This window comes from Lagopus leucura, unplaced genomic scaffold, assembly GCF_019238085.1.
Source record: "Lagopus leucura isolate 7727_CA_CO unplaced genomic scaffold, USGS_WTPT01 Super-Scaffold_100004, whole genome shotgun sequence".
In the NCBI taxonomy this organism is placed as follows: Eukaryota; Metazoa; Chordata; class Aves; order Galliformes; family Phasianidae; genus Lagopus; species Lagopus leucura.
This window is the reverse complement of record NW_024962264.1, coordinates 39625186-39637311: the sequence shown is the minus strand read 5'-3', so window position 1 is coordinate 39637311 and position 12126 is coordinate 39625186. Positions and strand designations below refer to the sequence as shown.

The window sequence follows — 12126 nt, the reverse complement described above, 5'->3', positions numbered from 1 at the left end:
GCTGCCAATCAGTTTGTGCTTTTTCCAAGTTCAGAAATGGACACTTCAGAGGTGTGGCTTTGCTTCTCACCTGTGAGAATGTGCCCCATTCCCTAGCTTTGTAGGGGCTGTCCAAGTAGCTGCTGGGGCATTTTGGAATGTGAAAAAGTATGGCTCTCACACTGATTGCTGAAGAGCTAAAACCCACCTTACTGTGACTGCTCGTCTCTGCTGACCTGGAATCAGAGGAGATGGAAATGTGACTTTGTATCTGTATTCTTTCCTCTGTTACTGCTTTTTAATTGACAATGGAAGTGGGATTCCTGCAGTCTTTGTGGTCCCAAAAGGGTTGGCAGCAAACTGGTCATTAGTTCCTAAACCTCTCCCTATATTTCTAAAATATCCGCAGAAAAAGTTTCTTCTTTCGAAATAGCTTTTTTTTTCCTCAAGTAGTTCTTGGTTTAGTTTTGTTAGACTACATAAAAACATTCTTTTGTTCCAGCAAGATTAGCTTCTTCATAAAAGCACTGCTGGTATTGTGTCTAACAAGAGCAGTGTAAGTATGCCCACTATTTATTGCACTGAGTTTTGACAAAAATTTGTATAACAGTTAAATTGCAAGGAGGTACATCTTTACAGCTGAGGCACTGCATGTGAGTGTACATAGCACCCATCAAACCTGCTGTAAGATGCTTCAGTCTCTTGAAGGTTTTTTTTAATCACAGAACGGCCAGGGTTGGAAGGGACCTCAAGGATCATGAACCTCCAACTCCCCTGCCACATGCAGGGCTGCCAACCTCCCCATTCAATACTAGACCAGGCTGCCCAGGGCCCCATCCAATCTGGCCTTGAACACCTCCAGGGATGGGGCATCCATAACCTCCCTGGGCAGCCTGTGCCAGCACCTCACCACTCACTCAGTAAGGAATTTCCCCGACATCCAACCTAAATCTTCCCTCCCTCAACTTAAAACCATTTCCCCTTGTGCAGGTATCAACCCTTTAAAAGAGTTGATTCCCCTCCTCTTTGTAGGCTCCCTTTAGGCACTGAAATGGTGCAACGAGGTCACCCTGCAGCCTTTTCTCCAGGCTGAACAAGCCCAGCTCCCTCAGCCTCTCTTTGTACGGGAGGTGCTGCAGGCCCCCGATAATCTTCGTGGCTCTCTTCTGGACTCTCTCCAACAGCTGTTCTTTTTGTACTGGGGGCTCCACGCTTGGACTCAGTATTCCAGATACTGGGGAGGTCTCACGAGAGTAGAATAGAGAGGGACAATCACCTCCCTATCCCTGCTGGCCACCCCTCTTTTGATGGGGCTCAGGATACCATTTGCCTTCCGAGCCACAAGGGCACGCTGCTGGTTCATGCACACTGTGGGCTCATAGATTTTAAGACTTACATGTGTGCCTCATTTAGGAGATAAGCTGGGGACTTTAGAGACACTTGAACAGGTCCAGTGGCACTTTATGAAATTATTCTGGTGACAAAGCATTTTAGTTTCATGAAGGAATTGTATTACAGCCTAAAAGACAGCCTGTCTTGCATATGCAGCAGTGAAATCAAAAATGCACATTTTTAAATCAAGCTGTTGCGAGTCTGGAGCTTTCCTACCTGTGGATAAATCCAGACCATATTCCTGTCCTAGCTTTAATCTACAGGATGTATGAATGACTGCAAGATTTGAGTGATGCCTACCTGCAGTGTTTCCAACAGATTTGGAGTAAGTACCTGCAACTTAGAGGTCCAGTATCCCACTTAATTCAACAGACAGTAGTTGCCTGTGGTACTGACAAGCAAAGAAAGCACGTAGCCAGACTGGTTGACACAAAGCAGGTGAAAGTTGTGAGCTTGTGAGAGACCTGGGCAATGATTGCCAGCAAGTTCTAAAGTCAGTGGGATTTATGTGGTCTTACAAAACAAAGAAGTGCTGTCTGGAAGTGTCTCTTGGCTCCTGGTTCTTGTTTTCTAACACATTTAACTTCAAATTAGGAAAAGTCTAGCATGTTGCTTTTGTAAAACTTTGAGTGTTATACTCGAGAGTAATATCATAGTAGTGATATTATGACCAATTGCTGGGTGTTCATTCATGTTGTCTAAATCACTTTGGTCTTTGTGTCCTTTCTAGTGCCTTTGCCACTAATTTCTGTTGCTGTTGTTTACTTTTTCTCTGATCATGCTAACCTCACTGGTCATACTATGCTGAAGTCTGTGCATCTTGTCATGCACTGTCTACAAGATGCTGTCCTCAGGTTGTGTTAACTGCTAGTTAACTGTAGATGGAGCAGTAAGGACTTGTACTTCTTGTGAGGTAATGAACTGGGCGAGATTTTCTTCCTGAGCTTGGACAAAATTATCAACAAAATGATTGCAGCACAAAAGTGGGGAGACCTGTAGCTCCTGCTATGATGCATCCGCTCAACAGACAGACCAGGAATGTCGTCCTCCTGTCTCTAGTATCTTTTTGCTTTGTGGAAGTGCGGAAAGATAGGATGGCCATTTGTTGACATCCCTGGGAGAAGCATCCTGAGTAGCGTTGGCCTTGTCCTGTATTTCACTCAGATGTGTACGTTGTCCTTCTTATATTTTCCAGTTTCCCTGGACGTTTGACTGCCCCTGTGAAAAAGAGCACGGGCTTCCCAAGTAGTACATCTTACTACCTTGTCGCTCTGCAGTGGTGGGCGGGGAACAATCAAGTGATTAAAAAAAATCAAGGGATTTGTGAGAAATGGTAGGACTTTGAGCGTGGCTTCCAAGCTGTTTGACTTGCATCCTGCAATATGGCATGGCGTGCTGACAGTTTGACAGTTGTGTTGCAGGCATGACAGCAAAATTACTCACGGGAAGGCTGGGCGTATCGCTTAGAGAAAGCTGCCTCACAGCAGCAACAATTCCAGCTGTTAAAAATGAGAGATGGCAACTGCTAGTCCAGGTCCAAGTAAATCCCCAGTAAAGGACAGGTATGAGATCTGAACTGAAGGCGGTGAATGATGAGTGCCGTCAGTTATTTGTTCAGTGAGTAAGTTGCATAATAAAGATGCTCAAATGTGTTAGAATAATAAGGCTTTTTTTTTTTTTTTTTTCAGAACTGCTTATTGAAATAGTTTTCAACAACTGCATAGTTTTTTTTTCCTGAAAACTGAAAATTTGTCCATATTTAGTTATTCCAGTGAAGCATGTAACTTTTCTGTTTGAGCTGCACACTGCAGAGATACATTGAGTGGGGCCAATCTGCAGTGACAGTGTAACCTCTCTGAAGAGGAATGGAAATAAATACTTTCAGGGGAGATTGGTTTGCAACCCAAGTAGTTCATGAAGCATTTAGAAATGTTTGACATTGATGCATGACTGTTTGAACTAGCATACTGATTCTTCTCAGTAACAGAGGATGGTTCCAAAAGGCTGTGGGCTCCCAGCTGTTGGTGGGAAGAACAAATGATAGTTCTGAAGATGAGGCATCTAATTTTATTACAGGACAAAGAAATGCAGCTGTCTCACCAGAATAGTCTTTCAGATATCTCTGTCCTTGCTGTGCTTTGGTGTTTGTAAGAATCTGTTTCAGCTCTTCCTGTTAGAGAATCTACATTATCAATAGAGCAAGCAGGTAGGACCAGGGAAGGAGGACAGGTGCACAGCATGACTGGGTAACACTTGTATTAGGCTGTAGCCTGTTGATCTGGTGTGACTTTTGCCATTCTTTAGCCTCTAAACATAAATAACTTTTATTCTAGGCTTAAGATTCATGCATTGAAACTTGTTTGTCCTTTACGCTTGCAGCCCAGGTGGCCAACCATAGCCTGGGTTGTATCAATAGAAACATGGCCAGCAGGTTAAGAGAGGTGATTCTGCCTCTCTACTCTGCTCTTGTAAGACCTCACCTGGAGTACTGCATCCAGTTCTGGGGCTCCCAATATGAGGAGGATGTGGAGCAGATCTGGAGGAGGGCTGTGAAGATGATCAGAGGGCTGGAGGACCTGCCCTGTGAGGACAGGCTTATAGAGCTGGGGCTCTTCAGCCTGAAGAAGAGAAGGCTCTGGGGGGAGCTTATTGTGGCCTTTGAGTACCTGAAGGGGGCCTACAGGAAATCTGGGGAGGGACTTTTCATAAGGGCATGTAGTGACAGGAAGAGAAGAAATGGCTTTAAACTTGGAGAGGGTAGATTTAGACTAGATATTAGGAAGAAATTCTGTACTGTGAGGGTGGTGAGATGTTGGAACAGGTTGCCCAGTGAGGTTGTGGATTCCCCCTCCCTGGAGAGGTGTTCAAGGCCAGGCTGGATGGGGCTTTGAGCACCCTGGTCTAGTGGGATGTGTCTCTGCCTGTAGCAGGGGGGTTGGAACTAGATGATCTTCAAGATCCCTTCCAAGCAAGTCATTCTATGATTTTCCTAGATGGGTGAAGCACCTTTGAGGGAGATTTGTCTTGGACATCTAGCAAAAGCAGTAGCCTGTGGCTTTGAAGGGAAGTAACTTTGAAGATGCGGCTGATTAAAACTAACCTTGCAAACTATCTCACCTAATGGCTCTGACGTGTTTGCTCGGTAGCCTGCCAGCTTCACAGAGGGAACGTAACTATGCTTTTGAAGCTGTACTAACCTTCCTTTCATTCTGATTCTATTCAGTAACGAGTCTCCAAGGTCTCTGAGATTTAATTAAGCTTTTCAGGCTCAACTAACACAGCGTGATGCTGAGAGACAGCTGATAAGAAATGCTTAGGGCAGAGATTTATATAGAATTAAGGCAATGTGAATATGGCCCAGAAGTACACGCACAGATATTGTTACTGTTCACTCGATGTATGGTCTCTCAGCCCTGCTGTTCAGTTTTGCTGCTATTTGGTTTCCACCTCTTCTGTAGTGTTATTACCCGAGACACAAGGGAAACTTCAAAGCGCCGTAGAAGGGAAGGGGTTCATCTTGTACAATATAATGCTTGTCAACTCCTCCCATTTGAAGATCTGCTCCCATCTACAGGCTAATACAGTTGGACAGCTGTAGGGAAATGACATATGCCTAACATATCCCAGAAACTGATACCCATTTAAATTGTTTAAGTTTCTGCATCTGTGGTATGAGCTGGCAAGTGCACCTGAGCAATGACTGCTCTGTGCAAGTGGCTTTTCACTGGCTGCTCACAGAGCTGGGACTGTCACCCAGGTCACAGTGTGCTCCTGTCCTGCAGAGAGAAGTGGGAGTGGAGGAGGTGGCTGTTATGGTAGGAATGATTGGACATGATGACAGGGGCTGTTAGAAGAGTAAGCTAAGCTCTGCTCAGAGCTAAGCTCCTTTTTCCATAACATTGTGCTAACAGAATTTCTCTCTTTCTCTCCTTTCCCAACAAAGAGGCAGTTGTTTTGAAAGAACCTACTTTCACTGAATTTCTTTTTCCCTAATAAATCAGTAGAACTGTGGCTTATTTATCGGCATGCTTTGGTTTTGTGAGAATGAATTGACAGGGACGTGTTCAGATAAAATCTAATTCTTCTGCTTTCACAGTTCACTTGACCTAAGAAAGGTCCAGGTATTTTTCTGTCATTGTTGGCCTACATTTCAGTGGCTTGAGGTTTGCATGGCAGTTTTCATGTTTAGTTTGCCCCATGTGCTGCAGATGCTAAAATCAATCTGTGATGCTGCTCTGTTGATAATGGGAGATATGGAAGTACACAATGGTTTGCTGTGAGGTAGACATCTGAAGTCACTGCAGCCAGAACCCAGGGTCTTTTTTTTTTTTTTAAGTGGTGACCCTCTCCTTGTCTCATTATGCCTGTGACTGTCGAGAGTTATGAGAGAGTTAGAATAACAAGAGTTATTAGCGTGGGCCTAGGTGGATCATGCAAAAACACAAATCTGATGCTGAAAAGCATCGCTTCTGCCTGTTTCCATTTAGCTTACTTCACGTGTACCTATGCAGAGAGCCAAATGTAATGAGCAGAAAATAATTTTAAAAGGGAATCTGAACAGATTTCTTTACATTTGTTCTAATTTTATATCTGTAAGTGCTAAGAGTATGCATTTCTGTATGTGAAAATGACTTGCAGCTGCTTTAATGGCTATGAAGATATGGGCCTCCCTTGGGTGGGGGCTGTCTGTTGTTTTGCTTGCTGCAAGGCAGCATTCAAGGGCACATCTCTTTGTTTCCATTGCCAGCCATGACTCTTCTCTGGGGATGATGTGTCTGCATGTGCTGGACCTCTGTTTCTCAGCCTTGAGAACAAAATACGGTCTTCATCCATTTCTGGAAAAGATTTTGAAAAATAAAGCAGTATGTTACCAGGCTAGGCTTAGAATTTTTGGTAGACGCTTGAGAAAGAACGTCTCTTCTGCATCCCCAACAGCACTTTGAAGGACAAATTGATACCTCAAAAGTTTTTTCTTTCGTGCTTGTTCTTATAAAAGGTCATGCTTCCCTACTCCTTCAGTGAGGTTAGTAACAGCAGTAAATGCATTGGAGCTGCTGTGAATGGCTTTGTTAAAATGATCAGGCATTCAGGTACTGACTTTTGTTGTCTCTGTGTTTCAGAAGGGATACAAAGAGGCACTGGTGGGTTCTGTGGGGAGTTCCAGTAATTTTGTTTCCCTTGGCTGGCTAGAGGCTCAAAAGGGGGCTTTGGTAGCTGAAAAAATCTCAAAGGATTTTAGCTGCAAAGAGCCAGGGAGATACATTACATGATGGCAAATTCCAAAGTTTGTTAGCAGCAGGAGTTTGAGCCTATGTGAAACTCCTAAAAGGAGATTTTAGTGGAGGAAGAGATCCTGCTGCTATGATTTTTCCAACGACACGCAGATGCTGTTATACGCATCCCTTATCTTCCTGCATTTATGAGGTGCACTGGGTAAGATTTTCATGAATGTCATATCAAGAGAAACCAGTTGAGTGGCCTCAAGAGTCTTGGCTATCTAGCTTAGGGAACTTCTGTTTTTAAGTTTAATTTCTCATATTGTCACTGAACTTGGGCCCTTCTGTGGTGACAAAAGGGAAGGCTGCTCTACTTCACAGTCCCTTTTCTGTAGCATGCTAGGCACATGGCATCTTAACATTTATAATTTCCAGTACTTACCATGCTTTATGTTTTGACTTGCTTCTGATCTGTTAGTTGAAGGCCTGAATGAAAAAGGAATAAAAGTCAAACAGTATAAACTGTTCTCTGCAGCATACAGGAGGCTTGCCTTTTCTGTTTGTTTTTGCTGTTTTTTTTGTTTGTTTGTTTGTTTGTTTGAAAGAGCTCTGAAGTGCTCAGAAAGCTCTGTCCTGTTCCCATAATAACTAAAGTTGTATCAGAGTGTGTGAGCAGTTTTATAGTTAGAAGTGTTTCTCATTCAAGATGTGTGATGCACTTCAGTCAGAAAGTTGCATTTTTCACAAAATCCAGAGGCAAAGAAAACAACACTTTCTGGTTAGGTTTAGCCTATCTCCTCAGCCTAGCAGCCTCACCACAGATTTTACCTGTTATTTATATCTCCTTCTGGACCTCTCTGAGGAGACTGAGGCTTTAGCAAACTCTGGATATTCATGCTCTCTCCTGCACCTTCCTGCATTGCCTGTGGCTGGTTATTCAGCCTGCCTTTACCAGTCAGTTCAGAGCAAATCAGTCTGGACACGAAGACTTTCTCTGAAATTGGAAAACAGCAGATTTTATTTACATTATTGCTTGCTGATTTGAATGTTTGGAGGTGAATTTGGGAGTTCCTTTACTTGGATTTCTTGAGGGGCTTAAGGACATGAGAAATAACACTTGTTTTCTGCCTTCATGCAGCCCAGAGTGCTACTGAGAGTGTGAGGTTTTCCTGCCCTGCAGCAGACCTGAGTCTGCTGAGATCTGGGTGACTGCTTTCTGTTCAGAACGGCCACATCTGGGCACACCTCAGTGAGTCCTTCCAACTCAGCAGTCTTACACAGTTCAGGCCTGTGAGAATTTCTTGGGTTTATACAAATATGTCAGAGATTTGTTCCTTTCAGAAATGAACGCACATGCTTGTTACCTTTTAGACTCGCCTTTGAGAGCCATTCTTGGATCTCTGTAAGTGAATCTGTCTGGAAAACGTTTCTCAGTTTTTCGAGCACCTGGAAGATGTATGAGATAGTTACTATCGCTCTGGTGCGTGTGTTGGTTTAGCTCTAGTAGCCTGAGCATGCAGAATTTTACAGCTACGCAAACTGTCTTGCAGAGTGATAGCTAACTACAAATTTAAGTCAGTAGAATCCACAGTGGGAAAAATAAAGTCTGTCAAATAATGTCTCATGCTATCCTCGAGAAATAAAAATGTGTCACATCATTGGAAGCCATGTGCTGCAGCAGTCACATCTTACCTTTATTTCCCAGTGCAGGTAGCTTAGGTCAAAATCTGTGTTCTGCTGGGCGTGAGGACTGTGACTTGAGTTGAGGCATGCAGAAGAAGGCTGGGAGAGAGTCCGGAGGACTCCCTGGGCAGTTGCTGGTTGTGCAGAGGTTTGGGGTCGTTTTTTCAAAAGCTTTTCCAAAATAGAAAACAATCTGTAAGGAAATGCCTGGACTCCATTTCAGAGCAATTAAAGGCAACGTGAAATATGTCTAACAGGGATCCCCAGAAAGGATGATCAGCAGTAAATACATGTAAAACTGTTATTTGGCTGAAAATGGCCAGAAATAGGAAATGCATAGGTTAATGATTACAGGCTCTAACACACAGTCACCAGGAATAATGTCAGATATGCACAGCATAATGTTGGATTTTTTTCCCCTTACTGCTGAAGAAAATGTGTAGAACCTTATACTAAGCTTTGCTTTGAATCATCTTTTTTGAAAATCTGTTTTCTGGAAAGATCTAGATTTTGGTACAAGAATGAAAGTGATGCTGAGTAACAACGAAGAGAAATTGGATGAGGAAGGAGTTAAATCTGGACCTCCAAGCTTTGTTTGCTTTACCATCATGGATTTGCAGGGTGCTCTTCAGCAACTCTTCATTTCTCTGTGTGCAGGCTTGGCCAGTATAGTAAGAGTCTGGGAATTGCAATGTGATTAGCAGAAGGTTTTGTTTATAAGTGCACAGGGGAAGGCAGAGGAAAAGCAAAATGCACCGAATGGTTAGCAACAGTAGTTTTCTGTGTGTCTCACCATATGGCAGTATCTGGCCATTGGGAAGTTATTTTGCAGCCAAAACAGTAAACAATTTGAAGAACTGTGTTCTGCATGCATACAGGAAAAGTAAGAGAGGTTCATTACTATGCCCAGATTGGGAGTCAATGAGCAACATTTAGACATAAAGAAAGTTAGGAGAGAACCTCGTTCTTATTTTTAGCACATTTTCTGCAAAACATCTGAGTAGTGCCATCTGTTGTTCAGTATCAGTATAGCAACATTTGCGGTGGTTTTTTCTTTGCCACCCTTGCGACAGTGTTTGTAATAGCATAAAAACTTAGCAACCAGCTATTGTACAATCACTGTGAAAGTGAGTAATTGGTTAACGTGCAGCTTGAGACTAAAGAGCTATTGCAAAGAGAGCCTTCTAATGGCGTTTATAAACACAGCTGTAAAGTTGGATCTAAACCCCAGTATGTTACTTTCACAAAATGGTATTACCAAAATTAAAACTGTTAGCAGTTAAAATGTAAAGAATCTGTGTTAAAAGGGCAGGATTTATCTTGTACTTGTTTGTAGAAGAATGGGATCATTTATTTTCTCCAGCTGTTTGAGACAAAGTGAGTTTTTATTCCTGTATTTATTGGATTTGACCATTTTTCTTGCTAGCAAAGCACAGTGATATTACAGAGCTGAAATTGATAGGGTGATGATTAAGTCTTAACTCTTCTTGATGCTGTATCCATTCCAATTTCTCCCCATATCCCTCTTTTTGGGTGTGTTTCTTCCTTAGCAGCCTGAGATGGTGAGTTTGGTTTACAGTATTCAGAAGAGAGCAGGAGAGTGCTGAAATTAAGAACTATACCTTGGTTTTTTTCACTCACCTTTTCTGGTGATTTGGGGCCACTTTGAGTCCTCTCTGGAACATTTGCAAGTCCTTCTCCATGTTCTGGAAATCAGTAGGCAGAGTGTTATCTCAGGTTGAAAAATAAAAAAACATAAGATGCACCTTAGGTTGTATCTGAGGGGGCCTTTTTAATCACAAAAATGCACAAGTCATATTTTACAAGTCTGTATTTCCTTCCTTTTTCGTTTGCTTTTACTATATCAGGTAGCACCGTATGTTAATGTAGATGTTTGCTGGGATGCCTAACAAAGCTGAAGAAAATTGTGGAAACCGTATGTTACAGATGTATGCTTATGGTACTATGTAACTGCTACTGAGAATGTTGCTCACAGATGCAATAATTGCTGATAATTGTGAAATCATTAGGTATCTAGTGAGCATAGAATTTTTAAAACCTGCAGAGTTGCCTGTGTAGTCAGCAAGGAGAAATCTGTTAAGATGGGAAGAGAAGAAACACTTGCCTCCTTAATGGACCACCCTAGGTTCCAATTACCTGGACCTGAGCTGCGATAACACAGAGCCCTGGCGGAGACCTGGTTCCACCTTTTATAGTGTAGGTTCCTCTGCTGCTGCTGTGAAAGTAGCAGTTTGGTGCCCCTACTCACGTGTCGCAAGCTGTGAAGAACCAGGCCATCTCTGCATGAAAGCCTCAAGCCTTGGAAGGCAGTTGTTGGCTGGTGAGCTGCCTCTGGCATTCCCATTTAGCACACACTCTCCGTCAGCTTTTTGCTCAGGGATGGCTGTTTGGCCAGCATATGGGGGTTCTCCGAAACAGCTGTGTCTTACAGAACAGATCGGACTATTGTTTAATCCTGTGCAAAAGAACAAAACAATACAAACAACAGAGATGGCTACAGTCTTTGCTACAGTAAACAAGTATAATTTACCAAGTGATCTCCAGGGAGAGTCAGTTCTGGATGAACGGAAAACAAATATATCAAAGTTTGTTTTATATCATATTGTAGGGCTTATAGAATGTGTCAAAGGGAATTTCAACAGTCTGAGAAGCCTAACAGGAAAAAAATATCACTCAGCTGCGACAAAACTTGCAAAGACAGTGTGAGTGTCATTGCTTTAGGCCCATGACTGACCTCTCACATTCTGCTTCTAGACCAGATGTACGGTACGAATGGATGGTACCACATACGAGAAGAGGATACCTACTGCCTTTTGGGAATGACCCTACAGCCAGTATTACAAATGGGTGAGCTCTATCCACTGCTTCATGTGTCAAATGAAATGGTACTTTCCTTTTTCTCAAGTGTTTTTCTAAAACTTTGCTTTTTGCTTTTGACCATTCAATGAGTCTTATTCTGCGTCCATGAGTTCTTGAGTCGTTGTGAGAACGAAACCCCAGATGGGTAGCACACAGGGGCTGAGTTGGACACACTGAAATAGAGGCTCTAAACTGTAAACACACAGTCTTCTGATCCATTTCCCTGACAGTTTAACCAAAGCAGTGAGTATGGTAGTACAGCAAACAAAAGGTGTTTAAACAGTGAATAAACATGGTATATTTGAATAGGTGGCAGAGAGCCATAAGCATTCTGCTGCAGAGCATGGTGTGATCAAGCTCTGCCTAACAGATAAGATGTTCCAAATAAAATCTTGGAGAGCAGTCAGATAGAGTGAAGCAATGGTAATCAGGCAATAATTCTCATGTCTGACTTAAAAAGCTTGTTGTCTTCAGTGAGAGTAGCAGCAGTTAATGAAGAACTAGAATCTGGCTAAGCAATATAAGACTTTCATCTTTGCTGCCTTGTCTTTTGTCAGGTTATAGAAAAAGTGATAAAAATATGTTCTGTATTTTTATATATTTTTATACATGTAAAACATTTTAAAAGATAAATATATATTTAATATATTTTATATTCTGAATTTATGTAGATTACATATATGCACACAGAGGAGTACAAAATGTGCCTTTTAAGCTGTGTGGTCAGTGTCAAAGAAGTTGTTTTGTTTTTTTTCCTTCAAAGGTGTTCATTCTGAATTGAAAGAAACTCAGCCTTTTCAGAAATAATTTGGTCTGCATCACCCTTTATACCTTATTGCAGAAGTTTTATTATGAACTCGTCAACTACCAATATAAATTCTCTAACAATATTTACTTATCCTTACAATTTTTGAGGAACTCAGTAGAGATTTTTGTGTCCCTTTTTGTGTCCCTTTTTGTGTCCCTTTTTGTGTCC

The 12126-nt window shown here is 42.2% G+C and overlaps 1 protein-coding gene across 1 annotated transcript in view; it reads right to left on the bottom strand.

Annotated features, from left to right (window-relative positions):
* Positions 1 to 4212: 4212 nt before the first annotated feature.
* CUNH4orf17 (chromosome unknown C4orf17 homolog) overlaps positions 4213 to 12126 on the bottom strand; it is a 9217-nt gene continuing 1303 nt past the window's right edge. The window contains exons 2-8 of the mRNA XM_042872058.1: positions 10540 to 10746; positions 9912 to 9976; positions 8280 to 8441; positions 7952 to 8033; positions 7416 to 7581; positions 7030 to 7073; positions 4213 to 6206 (exon numbers count right to left, since the gene is read on the bottom strand). Of these exons, the coding sequence (XP_042727992.1) occupies positions 6022 to 6206; positions 7030 to 7073; positions 7416 to 7581; positions 7952 to 8033; positions 8280 to 8441; positions 9912 to 9976; positions 10540 to 10746 (911 nt within the window). The 3' untranslated portion in view covers positions 4213 to 6021. The remainder of the gene's footprint in view (positions 6207 to 7029; positions 7074 to 7415; positions 7582 to 7951; positions 8034 to 8279; positions 8442 to 9911; positions 9977 to 10539; positions 10747 to 12126) is intronic.